Genomic DNA, 20223 nt, shown 5'->3' on the forward strand with positions numbered 1-20223 from the left:
GACATGTAACACCCATTCAAGGATACTAATAAACAATGTTGAAATAGCTTTACATAGGACATTGAAACAGTCACTTCTCAATCTGGTTTTTGTCTACTCCAGTGGTTTCTTAAGTGGGGTGCATGCACCCCAGGGGATGCACACAACGATCCATTGGTGTGTGGGAAGAAAATATTAGAACTTCTACTTATATTTATTTATCTAAATCTTTAAGAAAGAAATTATCCTTAACTAATATCTAATATATGGATTGACACTGGCACCCTCACTCAGTCCATATGTCAGACGGTTATATGTCAAGTGCTGTACACAAGGTGTCCTGGGGGAAGAGTGGGTGGGTGTTCCACAACACGGAGGGGTTCACAGTGGCACCCTCATTCATTTGTGCTTTCAGCATATTGCAATATATTGCAGTTTATGTGCACCTAGTTAAGTGGATTTACAGATAATATTATCTAGTTTTAACTAAACTAACCCTCACAGAATGGACATGTGGCTTAAAAAGATTCTTGCAAAAAACCTGCAGATTGAAGATAATACTAATAATGCGAGCACAAGCAAACTACAAGAAAATGGCAGAGCTGACTCCTAGTAGGAGTTCTCTTTGTCAACCACATTACAAGGTAAAAACAATGACCATCTAATCAGATCTGACAAGAAGTTGGCAAAAAATATTCAAAATTATCAGGAAGACTATTTGAAATATGGATTTACATCCACTATCATCAATGTTGAACCTCGCCCTAAGTGTATATTGTGCCTTGAGATATTAGCTAATGATAGTATGAAGCCATCATGATTAGCAAGACATTTAAAAACTAAACATCCAGAACGTGAAGACAAACCTCTACATTTTTTTTCAGCGATGTTTCAAGTCATGTGATACTCCCACATACCATTGGGGAAACACTTGTTCTTCCTGCCACGGTAAGAATGGCTGAAATAGTACACAGAAAACAATATGGCAACAAACTAAAATGCATGCCTTTGTTAGCAAATGCTGTTGGAAGATGCATAGAAAACATTGCTGAAGATTTGAAGAAACAAGCATTAGAACGAATTACACAGTGTGGGAGGGTTGCTATGCAGTTGGATAAAGTACAGATGTTTCTAACATGTCTCAGCTTATGTTGTTTGCTAGATTCTGTTTCAAGAATGAAATACAAAAGAACTACTTTTTCGTGAGCTACTAAAGAAAAAATGCACCAGAGAAGATATATTCCCGACAGTAAATTACTTCTTTAATAAAAAACAATGCTTTGTGGAAAAAACGTGCAAGCGCAACCACCGATGGAGCGGCTGCTTTGACTGGATTAAAAAAAAGGATCCCAGGGTAAGGTTACAAAGATAGCACCACACATGAAACTCATCCACTGCAAGCTACTGCAGCAAAGATGTTGGAGCCAGAAGTGCTACACAGTGCCATCAATGCGGTTAAGTTCATAAAAACAAGACCTGTAAATAGTAGAATCTTTGCAATACTTTGTAATGAGATGGGGAGTGACCATAGAAATCTTTTGTTCCACACAGAGGTTCACTTGTTATCTTGTGGCAAAGTGTTTAAGAGAGTTGTCAAACTTAAAGATGAGTTACACATTTTTCTTTCACAAAAAGACAAGTGTTCCAAATTTGCTGACCTTTTCTGTGATGACAAGTGGCTGCCAGTAGTATGCTACCTAGCACTTATTTTTGAAAAAATAAACACACTCAATGTGTCCCTTCAAGGTGAAGGTAACATTTTAACAAGGCATGAGAAAGTAACTGCTTTTTGAAAGAAACTCATGCTATGGAGAGAGCATTTGGAAAACAGCTTTTTGGAAATGTTTCCATCATTACGTGACTTTGTTGCTGAAAATGTGCATGACACCTATAAAAACTCTCATATTCATACACTTAAAAAACTTGGAAGCAGAATTTCCTAATGTGTTTAGAAATCTTCCAAATGAAGAGTTTCAGCGGGTTTTGAACCCATTTGTTAAAAACATAAAAATGCAACACCTTCTAATTAGTTTGCAAGAGTAACTGATTGACATCATGGAAGATGGAAATTTACTAGCCATATTTCAAGAGGAACCTTTGCACAATTAGTGGATGAGAGTGATAAATGAGTATCATGATTTAATAAGCACAGCCAATGATGCACTTCTTTCATTTGGATCTACGTATCTTTGTATCTTTCTCTCAAAATAGTCTTCAATTAAACAATGAGTTTCAATCCATGCTTTGGTTCTTTCTTTCTTGATCTTTAGCACTAAAATTCTGTTTCAGGCAGCAAATCATTTTCTACAGCACAGTGAACTCCAGATACTTAATTTTCAGCCCTGATGCATGATACAACAGCATTCACATCAGTCACTGTGTATCTGTCTTTCACATTCAGTTAGTGAGGTTGGATATAGAAACAGCCGGAAATTCCACACAGTGTGTAGAAGCAAGCATCTTTGATGGAGGACAGGAAGGAGACATTTGGTTAAATTATTCCTTTGAGTTATGGATCAAATTAGCATCTCTTGATTTCTGGCCTGCCAATCTCCTTACATCTGAATTATATTGAGGGAAATTTTAAAAGGACAAAGATCCCTGCAAGCATTTACTTCCAGTGCATCAAGTCTTTAATGCTGTCTGAGAAAAACTTAACTCTTTAAATAAAACTTAGCACCTAAAGGATTAGACTGGCACTGCAACATAATGCACTGCCACATAAGGGAACATGGCCTTTGCCAACTGTCCACCTGAAGTTTTGTAACTTGCATAGCTGTACAAAGACTATGTTTTATAGAATGAGAAGGTGTGAGAATGTAATATCTGGGGTTCCTATTAACAATTGACTCCATGGATACTTCCTGATATACTTGCATGTTTATGCATATGTGAGAGTACCCATGTTGCTTCACTTCAGAGAACAGATCAACCTGCTCCCACCAGTGCAGAAAGACGAGACAGCGGTTTCCCTTCAACATTTATTTAAGTGTGCTCCTGTGGCTGCATCAATAATTGATAAGTCCTCCAGTAATCCCCACATTGGATACTTGCCAAAAGGCCAATTACCTACACTGATGTTTTAGTAATTATTCCATCAATGCTAACAAGGGCATTTGAACCACTTTCATCTAGGTGTGTTTTGAGACCTGTTCAAAGGTTTTAGTAGCAGAGACATAGGTAACTAAGCCCTTGACATAATCCTCAGCAAACCCAACTAATTCCTAAAGGAAAATAGCACCATCAAGTCCTATCTTACTAGTTTGTTAAATACCTGTACTTTCCCTAGCTAACACTATAACATGTGAGTACAAGAAGCGAGGAGTCATTAAAAAATGCTGTAGGATTAGCATGACAAGCTGTGATCATCAGTTTTGCACTAAATCCATCAAACCACCTACGAATCCTCCTCTGGATGGACAGTGTTCCACTGTACCACTCAGGAAGGATTTCTGCATTTTGTTTGTCATGTGAGGATGCTGCTCTCTGTTTAGATTCTTTCCTTTTCCCAGATGAACAATGTGACTAAATGAAGCCTTTCCCTCACACAATAATAATCCAGTGTTTGAACCACAGAAGGATAACATCTTTAGAAAAACAAAAGTGTTAAAAAAGGTAGAGAACATATACTAATTATCATCGTAATGTCCTTACCATAAAGAGATCAAACTCCTCTTCACGCCGAGCAATCATCTGATTGAGAGTCTCATCATCAGGAACTTCATCTTCTTCCTATTTAAACAGAAAAAGGCATTAGAAAAATAGAAAGCAATGTCCAAAGTGAAGCAACCATTAGCATTGAGCCACTGTTCAAATGATAACTCTCTCTCTCAAAAGGAGTGTGAAACGCTCAAATGAAAACTAAAACTTTGAAACTGCCTATCCAAATGTCTCTGTAAGGCCTCTCTACTCTCAAGGGAGTCCACAGCCCCTCCTGGTTTAGCATCATTGGCAAACTTACTTTACTTAATATACATTTGACTCCTGCATCCAGATCATTTCTAAAAACATTAAAAAGCACTGGACCTAAAATTGAACCCTGGGGAACCTCACTGGTGACTGGCCACCAGCCTGATGTAACCCCATTTCCAATAACTCTTTGAGCCCGACCCATCAGCCAATTGTTCACCCAAAGTATTGTGGACACAGTTGTATGCTGGACCTTTGTCCAGAAGGATACTGTGAGAGAGAGTATCAAAAGCTCTACTAAAAAAAACCCAACAAACCACATCTACTGGCTTCCCTTGGTCAACTAGAGGGGTGGCCTTGTCATAAAGGGGAATTAAGTTAATTAAGTGGGACATTCCCCTCGTGAAACCGTGCTGGCTAGGACCAATGACTGTGTTGTCTTTCAGGTGTTTTTCAATAACTCCCAGAAAACTCTTCACCATAATTTTTCCAGGAACAGAAGTGAGACTGACAGGCCTGTACTTACCAGGGTCATTCCATCTGGCCTTCTCTGAAAACTGGGACAACATTTCATAGAATCATAGAATGGCTTAGGTTGGAAGGGACCTTTAGAGGTCATCTAGTCCAACACCCCTGCAGTGAGCAGGGACATCTTTAGCTAGATCAGGTTGCTCAGAGCGCCATTCCAACCTGACCTTGAATGTTTCTAGGGATGGGGCCTCCACTACCTCTCCCTGCAACCTGTTCCAGTATTTCACCACCCTCGCTGCAAAAAATTTTTTCCTTATATCCAGTCTAAATCTACACTCCTTTAGTTTAAAACCATTACCCCTTGTCCTGTCACAACAGGCCTTGCTAAAGAGATTGCCCCAATCTTTCCTTTAGTCCCCCTTTAAGTACTGGAAGGCGGCAATAAGGTCTCCCCACAGCCTTCTATTCTCCAGGCTCAACAACCCCAACTCTCTCAGCCTGTCCTCGTAGGAGAGGTGCTCCAGCCCTCAGATAATTTTTGTGGCCCTCCTCTGGACCCAGTCCAACAGCCCCATATGCTTCCTGTGCTGAGGACTCCAGAGCTGGATGCAGTACTCCAGGTGGGGTCTCACCAGAGTGGAGTAGAGGGGCAGAATCACCTCCCTCAGCCTGCTGGCCATTCTTCTTTTGATGCAGCCCAGGACACGGTTGGCTTTCTGGGCTGCAAGACCACATTGTTGGCTCATGTCCAGCTTTCCATCCACCAGTACCCCCAAGTCCTTCTCCACAGGGCTGCTCTCAATCCCTTTCATCCCCCAGCCTGTATTGATATTGGGGGTTGCCCCGACCCAGGTGCAGGACCTTGCACTTGGCCTTGTTGAACCTCATGAGGTTCTCACAGGCCCACCTCTCCAGCTTGTCCAGGTCTCTTTGGATGACATCCCGCTCTTTTGGTGTGTCAACTGCACCACTCAACTTGGTGTCATCTGCAAACTTGCTGAGGGTAGACACGATCCTGCTGTCTAAGTCACTGATGAAAATGTTAAACAGCACTGGTCCCAGTACGGACACCTGAGGGACACCACTCATCACCGGTCTCCATCTGGACATTGATCCATTGACCACTACCCTCTGGCTGTGACCATCCAGCCAGTTCCTTATCCACCGAACAGTCCACCCATCAAATCTGCATCTCTCCAGCTTAGAGAGAAGGATGCTGTGGGGGGACCATGTCAAAGGCCTTACAGAAGTCCAGATAGATGACAACCCTAGCTCTTCCCTTGTCCACTGATGTAGTCACTCCATCATAGAAGGCCACGAGGTTGGTCAGGCAGGACTTGCCCTTGGTGAAGCCATGCTGGCTGCCTCAGATCACCTCCCTGTCCTCCATGTGCCTTAGCATAGCTTCTCGGAGGATCTGTTCCATGATCTTCCCCGGCACAGAGGTGAGGCTGACAGGTCGGTAGTTCCCACGGTCCTCCTTTCTACCCTTTTTAAAGATGGCCACAATGTTTCCCTTTTTCCAGTCCCCAGGGACTTCACCTGACTGCCATGACTTTTCAAATATCATGGAGAGTGGCTTAGCGACTACATCAGCCAGTTCCCTCAGGCCTCTGGGATGTACCTCATCAGGTCCCATAGACTTGTGTATATCCAGGTTCCTCAGGCAGTCATGAACCTGATCTTCCCTTACAGTGGGAGGGTCTGCTCCCCCAGTCCCTGTCTTGCGGTCCATCCACTTGAGAGGTGTGGGAAGAGAGGTTACCAGTGAACACTGAGGCAAAACAGTTGTTGAGTACCTCAGCCTTCTCCTCCCTCGTCTGTTGATACTAGGCCACCATTCTTGTTCATCGGGGGGGGGGGTGGGGTACGCTTTCTTTAACCTTCCTTTCCTGGTTGATGTACCTGTAGAAGCCCTTCTTGTTATTCTTTGCATCCCTTGCCACATTCAGCTCCAGCTGTGCTTTGGCCCTCCTGACCCCATCCCCACACAACCAGGCAGCGTTCCTATACTCTTCCCAGGATACCTGTCCCTGCTTCCACTGCCTGTGCAGTTCCCTCTTGCTCTTTAGTTTGACCAGCATGTCTCGATTCAGCCATGCTGGTCTCTTCCCTTCCTTGCCTGATTTCTTACACCTGGGAACAGAGAGCTCTTGCACTCTATGGAACACGCCCTTAAAGATCTGCCAGCTCTCTTCTGTTCCCTTGCCCCTGAGGACCGTTTCCCAGGGGGTCCTTCTGACTAACTCCTTGAAGAGCTGGAAGTTTGCTTTCCTAAAATGTAGGGTCCTGACTATACTTCTCGCTTTTCCCGTATCCCTCAGGAGTGTGAACTCCACCAGTGCGTGATCACTGCAGCCCAGGCTGCCTCCAATCTTGACGTCACCGGTGAGCTCACTTGCATTGGTGACCATCAGGTCCAGTATTGCATCCCCTCGGGTAGGGCTGTCTACTACCTGTCTCAAGAAGTTATCCTCAAGGCATTCTAGGAATCTCCTGGATTGCCTACAGCTTGCCCTGCTACTTTTCCAGCAGATGTCAGGGTGGTTGAAGTCCCCCAGTAGGATGAGAGCCTGCGAGCGCGAAGCCTCCTGGAGTTGGAGGAAGAAGGCTTCGTCAGTAGGCACCCCTTGATCAGGCAGCCTGTAGTAGTCACCAACCACAAGGTTCCCTCTGTTGCCTCAGTCTCTGGTTCTTCCCATAAGCTTTCAACCTGCTTGTGGTTATTCTTCAGTCAGGAGCTCACTCCTTCCCGCTCTGAGTGGTGGAGGGGGGTGGGGACTGGGCTACTTTCTGTCTCCCTGCGCTTTTTCCTTCATGCGTTTGCTGCGGTTTTGCTGTGGTTTTGCCACTTTAGGAAGGATCCTCTGGCAGACCGTCTGCTCTGGAAAACTTTGCCTCGGTGGCTTCGCCACTTGCCACTTCGTCACTTTGCCGTTTGCCAGCTTCCAGTCAACTGGGACCTCTCCAGACTCCCAAGACCATCGAAAAATAATGGAGAGAGGTCCCACGATAACATCAGCCAGCTCTTTCAGTACCCTGGGATGAACCCCATCGGGCCCCATAGACCTATGTGCATCCAGCTGGAGCAGCAAGTCTCAAACAACTGCAGAGTCGATTGGGAGTTTATCACTCCCCCAGTCACGGTCTTCCAACACAGGGCTCTGGGGGCCCCAGGGACCATCATCAGCGTTGAAGACAGAGGCGAAGAAAGCATTAAATGTCTCCGCTTTCTCTACGTCCCTATTTGTGAGGTGACTGACCCCATCGAGCAATGGACCAATGTTATCTCTGATTCTCCTTTTGCTGTTAACATATTTTTAAAAAGCCCTTTTTGTTGTCCTTCACAGTACTGGCCAGCTTCAACTGCAGTTGAGCTTTGGCCGCACGAATTTTCTCCCTACAGTGGCAAACAGCATCTCTGTAGTCCTCCCGTGTCGCCTGTCCTTGCTTCCAATGTCCGTATGCTTTCCTTTTCCGCCTAAGTTCTAGAAGATGATCCCTGCTCAGCCAAGCCAGCCTTCTGCCCCGCTTGCTGGACTTCCGACTCTTTGGACTTGCCTGCTCCTGGCTCTTAAAAAGTGACCAGCATTCATGGACCCCAATACCTTCAAAAGCAGATTCCCTGGGGACCTTCCTAACTAGCTCCTCCAGCATCCCGAAGTCTGATCTCCCCGTGTTCAGGGTCGAAGTTTTGCTGGCAGTTTTTCTCCTATTGCCAGCAATTTGAAACGCAACTTCTTCGTGGTCACTGTGACCAAGACAGCTACCAATCGTCACTTTGCCCATGAGTCTGTTTACAAACAACAAATCTAGGAGGGCACCTTTCCTAGTCAGCTCCCTTAGTACCTGCACCAAGAAGTTATCTTCAGCGTGCTTCAGGAATTTCCTGGACCTGTTTGTGTCTGCTGTATGGTATTCCCAGTTGACGTCTGGGAAGTTAAAATCACCCATAAGGACAAGGGCAGCTGATTGTCATGGTTCAGCCCCAGTCGGCAACTAAACACCATGCAGCCGCGATTGCTGCCTCCCTCCCCCGGCCAGCTCCTCCCAGTTAACATACTGTTAACATCCCTTTGGCCGGTTTGAAACCGCTCTCTTAGCTGTGCCCCCTCCCCTCCCGGCTTCTTGTGCAGCTGGCAGAGCATGGGAAGCTAGAAAAGTCCTTGACTAGTATAAACACTACCCAGCAACAACTAAAACATCAGTGTGTTATCAACATTATTTTCATACTAAGTCCAAAGCACAGCACTATGCCAGCTAGAGTGAAGAAAATTAACTCTATCCCAGCTAAAACCATGACATGATCTATAGATATCCCTTAATTCCTTAAAGAATAACTCATCGTCCTGGCTGGGTGGTCGATAGTAGACTCCCACAACAACATTGGCTTGATTTGTTTTCCCCTTAATCCTTACCTAGAGGCTCTCAACCGTGTCCTCGCCAACTGCGAGCACCATACAGTCCAACCCCTCCCTTACATACAGCACCGACTCCCTGCCTCGCCTGCCCTGCCTATCCCTCATGAAGAGCCTATAGCCGTCCATCACAGCACACCAGTCACAGGACTCATACCATCAGGTTTCACTTATGCCAATGATACTGTAGCTCTGGGACTGGGCCAAAGCTTCTAGCTCCTCTTGTTTATTCCTCATGCTGCGCACATTAGTATAGAGACATTTCAAATGTGCTCCAGTGTAATCAGCACATCGTGGAGCGGACCAAAGGACCTCGCTAGCACACTGTCCCGCAAACATTGGCATGCCATCCCATGGCTTATCACTAGCGAGCCTGGTTTTATCCCTTTCCCCTTCAAATCTAGTTTAAAGCTCTTTCAATGAGCCCTGCTAACTCCTGCGCAAAGATCCTTTTCCCCCTTTGAGAAAGGTGTACCCCGTCTGCTGCCAGCAGGCCTGGTGTCATGTAGACCGACCCATGATCAAAAAACCCAAAATTCTGCCAGTGACACCAGTCACAGAGCCAGGTATTGATCAGCTGGGTCTTCCTGTTTCTTCCAACAACATTCTCTGCAACTGGAAGGATAGAGGAAAACACTGCTTGTGCTCCTGATCCCTTAACCGGTCATCTGATAGTCACTTTTGATCGCTCTTGGACTTCTTATTGCAACTTCATCGCTGTCTACATGAAAAAGCAATAATGGATAATAATCCAAGGGCCGTACCAGGGTAGGAAGTTTTCTCATAACATCTTTAACCCGGGCCCCAGGGAGGCAGCAGACTTCCCAAAGAGTGTGTCTGGTGAAGATCCATCTTTTTGACAAAAAGCTATTTCATAAAATCAAAAACATTCATTGGCAAAATCAACCAAAACTCTAGGATTCAACTGAAAACGTAAATGTTGAAGAGCTATGGTGCCCATTTTTAACATGATCAGGCTCCATAATGCTCAGTTCCTCTCTCCAAATACAGCAACTATTTTGAAAGTACATGCCATTTTAAATTTCATAACAGGGCACTCAATCAAAGCTACAAACATTAGTTTGGTTCCCACATAAAAACCTTAAAACATTTACTGAATCTGTGTTACAGGATACTGTAAACCTACGGTTAAGGGTTTTACGTGACAATAAATGTTTCGTACTCGCTAAAATGGAGGTGGAGTAGAATGCAGTATATACTACCTCAAAATTGACTTTCTACAGTCTCTTATTTTCAAAATAATCCAAAGAAGCCCGCACCTATAACTATATATCCCGTTTTCCCTCCATTGGTAAGATTTCTACACTTCAGGAAAAAAGTATGATTACTGCTTCAGCTCTCACTAAATACTCATGTAATCTGTAATTCAAACATGAAATAAGTAAAGCAGTTGGAACAGTGATAGTGTTCTGACACAGTATTCTGGTGGCATAAGCTCTGGAACTGTTCGCTCCACACCCCACCAATATTTCATACATTCAATATTTGGAAAAAGCTAGCTGTTCTTTTTTTTAAAAAAAAAAACAAACAAACAACCACCTCATTACATATTTTGTGGGTGTGCATATACCTGAACGCATGTGTGTATGGGAAGACATGAAAATAAGAAGTGGAAGGGTATAGAAGAAATTTGAGAGTTTAAAAAAAACCCACCAACCCTAACAACAATGAAAAAAAATCACATTAATAAAAAGCCTTCTGCGCTGGTTTTGGCTGAGAAGGGGTTAATTCTCCTCACCGTGGAGGGTCGGCTACCTTTCCAGCTTCCCGCGCTCTGCCGGGTGGCGGGGGGGTGGGGTGGGGTGGGGCTGGGAGGGGCAGGGCCATGGCGGGGGCGGCTGACCCCGACTGGCCAATGGCATGTTCATTCCATACCATGTGACACCATGACTAGTATATTTCGGGGGGGGGGGGGGGGCAGTTTTCAGCTCGGGGGAAGCGTGGTGTTGGGTGGTGACCAATTGTGTTGCGTGCGGTTTGTTTCGGCGGTTAATTCCTCACCTCCCCGGCTCCCCGGGGTTTTGCGCCTCTCGTTGTTCTCCTTTCCATTGCATTTCTGTTGTTGTTTCTTTTAATATGAGTTATTAAACTGTTCTTATCTCAACCCACGAGCATTACCCTTCTGATTCTCTCCCCCATCTACCGGTGGGGGAGTGAGCGAGCGGCTGTGTGGGGCTGAGCTGACGGCTAAACCACAGCACCTTCATTAAGCAAGCTATTAAAAATTGCCTCCAAAATCCTGCAAAAGAATACAAGAAGTCCAAAATATTTGGATTCTGAACTAGTGAAACGCTCTCTCTTCCTCTCAATGTGTGGGCATTTACTACCTTCTTGAATTACTCAATAATATTTTTTCCTTCAGTTTTATCATATTTTTCTCTAAACCCAGAAATGCGCAGAGCTAGAAGAGAAAGTATGTGTAATTTTTAATGTAGTCTAGTAAAAAACACAAGTGAATATTGTGAGACGTATACAACAAATAACACTGATGCAACATATCACATATTAAGCTAAGTTTTGACCGATGACATCTTCAGTGCCCTCTTTGGGAGCATTCCTAGAATGCATTTTCAGAGAAGTCCCAATCCTACAAAAAGGCATGTTTGTAACTGAATGACAGGGAGCAGCAACATTGCTTTTAATATATATCACACTGGAAAAAATTGTATGAACATGTGAAGTAATAGTATAAATCAAACCTGTATCACAGTGAATATAAAAAAATGTATTAGCTTTGTTATTTCACAGTTTTAACTGCTTTCAATACAAAAGGTTTAATGGCTACTGAAGGAATTTCTTTTAATATGGAAAGATTCTGGCAGATATTCACAAAGATTTTGCTTAAATTTTATTAAAAATAGTTAAGTATTTTGAAAGCCTAAAATAAAGAATTACAGATGACAAAACCTTTCAATAACCTAAGCCAGCTCATTAAGCCACAGAAATTATATCAGGATCTGACAGTTACTCTGTTTAAGCTGAGAGATACGTTAGGCATGCAGAAATACTGTTATTTTAATTAAGATAGTTAATTGTTTTGTTGAATTGTTTGGAGACAATATGAAAATTAGGCTCCTTTAAGGAATCACAGACTCACAGAATAGTTGAGGTTAGAAGGGACCTCTAGAGACTGTCTAGTCCAACACACACACCACACACACCACACACACACACCCCCCCCCGATACTTGGTATAGGCTCAGTTGACTCTGATGCCTCCCTTGACGGAGCTTGTTCCGCCTCAATTGTTCCCAGGGCACTATACCTGTTCTGTAATTGCAGATCTGCAGGCAGAGGAGTCGTCTTCATTCTGTTGCCAGAAGTCACAAGCTTCAGGTCCTCCCTGACATGGGAGTCTCCATCTACTGGTTATAGGGTCACATGATAATTTGGGTTGGAAGGGTCCTCAGTAGGTCATCTAGTCCAACCTCCTCAAAGCAGGGTCAGCTACAAGATTGGACCAGGTTGCTCAGGGCTTTATGCTCCTCTGAGCACAGCCTCTAAATGTACCTCCTTTGCATCATTTGCAAGCTTTTGCCTCTGCAGGGTCTCTGAAGACCATCTCCTGCCCATGCTACGCAGCTGTATTGGGAGCCTTATGGAAGACATTGTATTCGAGGAGTTAGGGATCTTGAACAGGCTGTCTACTCTATTGGGGCTTGTACTTAGGGCTTGAGAAGCCCATATGTTATTAATATAACCTGTAGCTTGCAATATCTCTTTGGTAAAGGTAAATTGTATGTGGATCAAGGGGTGGAATGTGGAGATCCTGACCGAGAAACCGTTGCACATTGAGGAGCTAGTGATCCACATAACAGTTAATGGGAGTAGGCCCAGGCCTGTGCTGCGCTGCACAAATTCCTTGGCCACAGGATAAACTCAGACAGCTCATTGTAACTGAGGAGCCTGCAGGCAGCTCCCACTTGGTACCGGTGACTACGCCACCTACATGGCCTCGCCTTTATCTAACAGTGCAGCAACAAGTTCTCATGAGAATATCCTTTAGGAATAGAGTTGTTTTCCTGTAAGGAAATTATATAATAGCTTGCAGTTTCAAGCAGTCCCAAGCTGCACGCAAACTGCACTCTCGCCTACCAGTTATATAGCTGCTTCCCAAGCACCAACTGAATCATCTTTGAATTTTTTTTTAACTGCCTTACCTCATTTTCTTCCTCATGTTCTAATATAGCCTGTAGAAAAGCCCTCCGCTCATGGCTTGAAGATTTCTGATCAAACATTCCAGCCTGAATAACTTTTTGATCTACATTCAGTTTATACTTTGCAGCAGCGAGTATCTTCTCCTCCACACTGTTCACAGTGCACAGTCGCAGGACTCGAACCTCATTCTGCTGACCAATTCGATGAGCTCGGTCTTGAGCCTGCAAGTCCTATTAGGCAACGAATATGGAATGATGCATAACGTAACTGCTACACAAATCACTCCCTGCTTAAAGGACACTGTAACGTTGGGTTTTATTAGCATAACAAAAAGAAGTGCTCAAGCTACAGCCCACCACAATTCATCTAGCTCATTCCTGACTATCCTCCTTCTTGGGAGTTCATCAGACCCAGGCAGGCAAACTGGAGGGAAAAAAATATGTGCATGCTCTGTACAAGGTGAATGCAGTAAGTCTAACACTTCTTGAAAGCATGTGCAGTAAGTGACCATGATAGGCCACAGTGTGCAATTCTTCTCTGCCACTCAGAGTTCATGGCCTTTCAGGCCAGAAAGGAACCCTGACATAAAGCAACTCTCCAGCCCAGGTACAAGAACAGAGGCAACAATATAAATAGGTATACATTATAAAGTACAGATATAAACCTGTGTAGCTAAAGCAAACCACTATTTCTGAATATCTTAAATGCATTAGTAATTTTATGTATTGGGTCTGGCTAGAATGGAGTTAACTTTCTTCATACCAGCCTGTCAGGGGCTTTTGCTGGTTTTGTCTGGGATAGAGTTAATTTTCTTCATAGTAGCTAGTATGGGGCTATGTTTTGGATTTGTGCTGAAAACAGTGTTGATAATACAGAGATGAGTTTGTCATTGCTGAGCAGTGCTTACACAGAGTGTAAAATGTGTTCATCCGATTCGTGTCAATATGGAACAATGCTAGGGTCTCACGGTGAAGTGTGACCCTCTAACATTTGACCGTTCTGTTTGTGCTTGTGTAACCGAGGGCCGTTCAATTGACTTGTTAACTGTCTTAATGGTTGGAATGTTGACTGGCGATTTGTTAAGTTAATTGTTAAGAAATAATTTTAGTTAGGAGTAGAAACTAACACCTGAGAATTTTAACAAGATAATAAATAACGCTTAGGCCAGACAAGAGGGCATTAGCAGTGAATGCTTCATTGACAAGAAGCCTCCTAAAAGGATACAATTCAGTAGAACTTCAAGGACTAACAGTGGAAACATCTTGCTACAAAGGAGAGTGCCAAGATAAGGGAAGACCACAAATCAGCCAGTAGTGATAACAGGGAACTTCTTGGCTCAGGAGGCGCTGAAGCATGGAAACTGGGGAAAAGGTAATTCCGGCAGGGGGAGATTGCAACCACCGACCCAATTCAGGACCAAAAAGACTTGCCCCCCCCCACCCGTAAAGAGCATGCGTGCTAATCTACATGGCAAGCGTGGCTAATTTAACTACGGCTGACCAACGGCAAGTGGAATGCTTATCACTGACCAATGAGTGTAAACTTAGGCGTGTTTTTACTAATTGTTATTAATTAAGTAACTGAATATAAACCCTGTAATTTTGTATGATGGGATGCACGTTAGGCGGAAGAATCCCCCGTGCATCCAGCGCTGCTTACTTGTCTCTATTCAATAAATTGTAAACTTTAATTGGAATGCCGTTTAAGGCTAAATTAATTATCACACAGAGTCAAGGCCTTTTCTGCTTCTCACACCACCCCACTAGTGAGTAGGCTGGGGGTGCACAAGAAGGTGGGGGGGGACACAGCTGGGACAGCTGACCCCAACCACCCAAAGGGATATTCCATACCGTATGATGTCATGCTCAGCATATAAAGTTGGGGGAAGAAGAAGAAGGAAGTGGAGGACGTTCAGAGTGATGGCGTTTGTCTTCCCAAGCAACTGTTACGCATGATGGAGCCCTGCTTTCCTGGAGATGGCTGAACACCTGCCTGCCGATGGGAAGGAGTGAATGAATTCCTCGTTTTGCTTGGCTTGCATGTGGGGCTTTTGCTTTACCTATTAAACTGTCTTTCTTTCAACCCACAAGTTTTCTCACTTTTACCCTTCCGATTCTCTCCCTCATCCTACCAGGGGGGAGTGAACGAGCAGCTGTGTGGTGCTTCATTGCCAGCTGAGATTAAACTGTGACAGGGCTTGTCCAGAATGGTGCTGTGTCATGGATTTGTCACCAAAAGAGTGTTGATAATGCAGCAGTGTTTTGGCTATTGTTGAACACTGCTTGCACAGCGTCAAGGCCTTCTCTGTTTCTCACTCTGCCCGCCCCCCGCCAGGGAGTAGACTGTGGGTGGGCAAGGAGTTGGGAGGGGACGCAGTCAAGACAGCTGACCTGAACTGGCAAAAGGGATATTCCATGCCATATAATGTCATGTTCAGCAATAAAAACTGGACAGAGTGTGTGCGGGGGGTGGGGTGGGGGTGTATATGTGCGTTCGCTTCCAAGGTAGAATAGAACAGAACGGAACGGAACAGAGTAGAACAGAATAGTTTAGTTCAGTTGAAAGGGGCCTACAATGATCATCCAGTCCAACTGCCTGACCACTTCAGGGCTGACCAAAAATTAAAGCGTCTTATTAAGGGCATTGTCCAAATGCCTCTTAAACACTGACAGGCATGGGGCATTGACCACCTCTCTAGGAAGCCTCTTCCAGTGTTTGACCACCCTCTCGGTAAAGAAATGTTTCCTAATGTCCAGTCTGAACCTCCCCTGCACAGTGCAGTTTTGAACCATCCCCACACATCCTGTCACTCTATCCCTCTTCACCAGGGAGAAGAAATCAGCACCTCCTTCTCCACTTCCCCTCCTCAGGAAGCTGTAGAGAGCAATGAGGTCACCCCTCAGCCTCCTTCTTTCCAAACTAGGCAAGCCCAAAGTCTTTAGCCACTCCTCATAGGACGGCCCTTTCACCAGCTTTGTTGCCTTCCTCTGGGCACATTCAAGGACCGTAACATCCTTCTTAAATTTTGGGGCCCAGAACTGCACACAATACTCAAGGTGAGGCTGCACCAACGCTGAGTACAGCGGGACAATCACCTCTTTTGACTGGCTGGTTATGCTGTGTTTAATGCACCCCAGGATGCGGTTTGCTCTCTTGGCTACCAGGACACGCTGCTGACTCATGTTGAGCCTACTATCAACCAGCACCCCCAGATCCCTTTCTGCAGGGCTGCTCTCCAGCCACTCCTCTCCTAGTCTATACTTGCGTCCAGCATTACTCCATCCCAGGTGCAGAATCCTGCATTTGTTCTTGCTAAATTTCATGGCATTAATCATTGCCCAATGCTCCAATTTATCCAGATCCCTCTGTAAGGCCTCTTTGTCTCTCAAGAGAGTCAACAGCACCTCCCAGCTTAGTATTGTCAGCAAGCTTGCTAAGGGTGCATTCAACGCCTGCATCCAGATCATTGGTAAAAATATTGATTGGAACCAGCCCTAGAATTAAGCCCTGAGGAACACTGCTGGTGACTGGTTGCCTGCCAGATGTAGCCCCATTCACTACAACCCCTTCAGCCAGTTCTTCACCCAGCGCCCTGTGTACCTGCTCATCTCACAGTTGGGCAACTTGCCCAGAAGGATGCTGTGAGGGACAGCATCAAAAGCCTTACTAAAACCCAGAAAGACTACCTCCACCGCCTTCCCTTCATCCACTAGGCGGGTGACCTTATCACAAAAGGATATCAAATTGGTTAAAGAGGCCTTTCCCTTTGTGAGCCCATGTTGGCCGTGCCTGATGATTGCACTGTCCTTTAAATGCCTTTCAGTAGCACCCAGTATGATCTTCTCCATAATTTTTCCAGGTACTGAGGTTAGACTTAACAGGTCTGTAGTTTCCTGGGTCTTCCGTCACACCCTTCTTATAAATTGGAGTAATGTTGGCTAGCTTCCAGTCATCGGGGACCTCCCCAAACGCCCAAGACCTTTGGTAGATGATCGAGAGGTAGCAAACGCTGTAACGTTTGCGAGCTCCTTCAGTACTCTGGGATGAATCCCTTCAGGCCCCATGGACTTATGAGCATTCAGCTGATACAACTGCTCCCTTACAATTTCAGTGTCCACAAATGGAAAGTCACTGTTCCTGCAGTCATGGTCCTCCAACTCATAGGACCGGGCAGCCCAAGGTCTATCACTGATATTAAAAACTGGGGCAAAAAAAGCATTGAATGCCTCTGCTTTTTCTTCATCCCTATTTGTCAGGTGACCACCTTCATCAAGTATCAGTCCAATGTTTTCCTTGGGCCTCCTCTTGCTATTAACGTACTTAAAAAAGCCTTTCTTGTTGTCCGACACGACGCTGGCCACTTTCAATTCTAGTTGAGCTTTAGCCTTTCATGTCTTCTCCCTGCATATGAGAACCATGGCTTTGTAATCTTCCTGCAAAGCCTGACCTCACTTCCAGAGATCATACAATTTCTTTTTCCACCCGAGTTCCAAGAGGAGTTCCCTGTTCAGCCAAGCTGTTCTTCTGCCCTGCTTGCTTGACTTGCGACACCATGGGATTGCCTGCACCTGTGCTTTTAAAAGGCGATTCTTAAAAGCTGACCAGCACTCATGCACCCCTAAGCCCTCAAAAGCAGATTCCCAGGGGACACCGGTAACTAGCTCCCTGAGTAGCTTAAAGTTTGCTCTCTTGAAATCCAGGGTAGCAACTCTGCTGACCTTTTTTCTCATTACACTGAAAATTTTACACTCAACGGTTTCATGATGACTGTGGCCAAGGCAGCCACCTACCATCGCATCCCCCACGAGTCCGTCTCTAGTCACAAACAACAAGTCTAGGAGGGCATATTTCCTAGTTGGCTCACTGAGTACTTGTGACAAGAAATTATCGTCCACAAACTTCAGGAATTTCCTAGGCTTGTTTGTCACAGCGGTACGATATTCCCAGCTGATGCCTGGGAAGTTGAAATCTCCCATAAGGACAAGGGCTACCAATCTAGAGATTTCTCCTGATTGCCTATAGAATAAGTCATCAGTGCTATCATCCTGGCTGGACGATTGATAGTAGACACCCACGACGACATCTGCTTTGTTTTCCATCCCCCTAATCCTCACGCAGGGACTCTCAACCACATCATCCCTAACTGTGAGGGCTGTACAATCAAACCTCTCTCTCACATACAGTGCAACTACCTCCACTTCACCTGCCCTGACTATCCCTCCTGAACAGCCTCCATCCCTCCATCCCAGCACTCCAGTCTTGGGACTCATTCCACCAAGTCTCACTAATACCAGTGACAGCATGGCTCTGGGAACAGACCAACACTTCCAGTTCATCCTGTTTGTGTCTCATACTGCATGCATTGGTGTACAGGCATTTCAGATGTGCTCCTAGGCCCTGAGTGCTCTCTGGAGCAGAGTAAATGCTCCCATTAGTATTGCCAGCCTCAGGCGATGCCATGCCAACCCTTGGTTTACCTTCGGCAATCCTCTTGGTATCCCCTTCCCCCACTGATTCTAGTTTAAAGCCCTCTCAATCAGTCCTGCCAGCTTACGAGCAAAGATGCTTTTCCCCCATCGGGTCAGGTGGATCCCGTCAGGGCCCAGCATACCTTGTGTTTCAAAGACACTTCCATGGTTATAAAAACCAAAGTTCTGGCAGAGGCACCAGTCCCAGAGCCAGGTATTGGTGTCTTGGGCATGCCTGTTTCTTCCAGTGTCTCTTTTATATCTTTCCTTCACTTATTAAACTGTCTTTATCTCAACCCAGGACTTTTCATCCTTTTGGCCTTCTGATTCTCTCCCCCATTCCACTAAGGGGCTAGTAAGCAAGCGACTGTGTGGGTGCTTAGCTGATGACCAAGGTCAACCCACCACAATGTGGGGCACCAAAAAGGACTGTGGTGGGTTGACCCCGGACAACGGCCAAGCACCCACACAGCCACTCGCTCACTCTCCTCTCCCGTGGGATGGGGAGAAAATAGAAGGAAAGCGAGAAGAATGGTTGATCGAAATAAAGACAGTTTAATAGGTGAAGCAAAATCTGTGCGTGCAAGTAAAGCAAAAGAAGGAATTTATTTATTATTTCCTTTTGGCAGGCAGATGTCCGGCCACTTCCTGAAAAGCAGGACCTCAGCACACATAATGGTTGCTTGGGAAGAGAAATGCTGTGACCACAAATGTTCCCGCTTCCTCCTCCTTTCCTTGAGCTTTTATTGCTGAGCATGATGACATATGGTATGGAATATTCCTTTGGACAGTCTGGGCTGTGTCCCCTCCCAGCTGTCCCGGCTGTGTCCCCTCCCAGCTTCTTGCTCACCCCCAGTCTACTCGGTGGTGGGGCAGAGTAGGAAAAAGCAAAAGCTTTGCGGCTGTGCAAGCACTGTTCGGCAACAGCCAAAACACTGGTGCATGCACTATCAACACCGTTTTGGTCACAAATCCAAAATACAGCACCATATGGGCTGCTATGAAGAAAATTAACTCCATCCCAGCCAGACCCAGTATAGACTCTAGTCCAGCTACAAGAACAGAGGCAAAAATATAGCTGGAGAGAGATATATATATAATATAATCTAGCTATAGACCTGTGTATCTAAAGCAAATCACTATTCCTGAGAATCTTAAATGCATTAGTAATCTTAGAAATTATTTCATCTGCTGCATGAGCTTTTAACTTTGCATGGAGAGCCATTTATTAGTGCCTTATGATTAAAGGGTGAACAAAGTTATACCAATGAAACAGAAAATGTAGACTGTAAGACTCTAACTTTGAGGATTCCCTGACACTCAGAAAAACTGTATACACAGACACAGTATCACTTTACCAATTTAAAACAAAACACCACTTGACTGTAGAAGTTTGCCTTACCAATTCTTCTCAAAGCAGCATTTTATGATATACTTTCATTTCACTGTCAGTCTTCCCAAATTAAAACACAAAGCCTAAAAAAGCACAATTATTTCCATATTACAATAAAGATAATTAAATAAAAATAACCTGGTGAGGATTCCAATCACTATCAAAGATTATAACAGTGTCAGCAGCCTGGAGGTTCAAGCCCAGCCCTCCTGCCCTTGTACTCAGCAAGAAGATGAAGTACTGTGAGCCAGGTTCATTAAACTTCTTCAGCAGGGCAGCTCGATCCTCTGATTTTGTTGTACCTGAGAAGAAATTAAAAAAGAAATTAAAAGTAACCCCATGACAAAGAGCTGCTTCTGAAATAATTTAAAAGCAATCTTAGTTGTTTAAGGCACACGTGGAAGGGA

The 20223-nt window shown here is 44.8% G+C and overlaps 1 protein-coding gene across 1 annotated transcript in view; it reads right to left on the bottom strand.

Annotated features, from left to right (window-relative positions):
* The window catches only part of LOC135310846 (probable global transcription activator SNF2L2), a 192823-nt gene that overhangs the window by 33723 nt on the left and 138877 nt on the right, over positions 1 to 20223 (bottom strand). Inside the window, exons 24-26 of the mRNA XM_064439901.1 lie at positions 19955 to 20118; positions 12958 to 13185; positions 3634 to 3711 (exon numbers count right to left, since the gene is read on the bottom strand). Coding sequence (XP_064295971.1) covers positions 3634 to 3711; positions 12958 to 13185; positions 19955 to 20118 — 470 coding nt within the window. The remainder of the gene's footprint in view (positions 1 to 3633; positions 3712 to 12957; positions 13186 to 19954; positions 20119 to 20223) is intronic.

Source organism: Phalacrocorax carbo (assembly GCF_963921805.1).
Source record: "Phalacrocorax carbo chromosome W unlocalized genomic scaffold, bPhaCar2.1 SUPER_W_unloc_2, whole genome shotgun sequence".
Classification (NCBI taxonomy): Eukaryota; Metazoa; Chordata; class Aves; order Suliformes; family Phalacrocoracidae; genus Phalacrocorax; species Phalacrocorax carbo.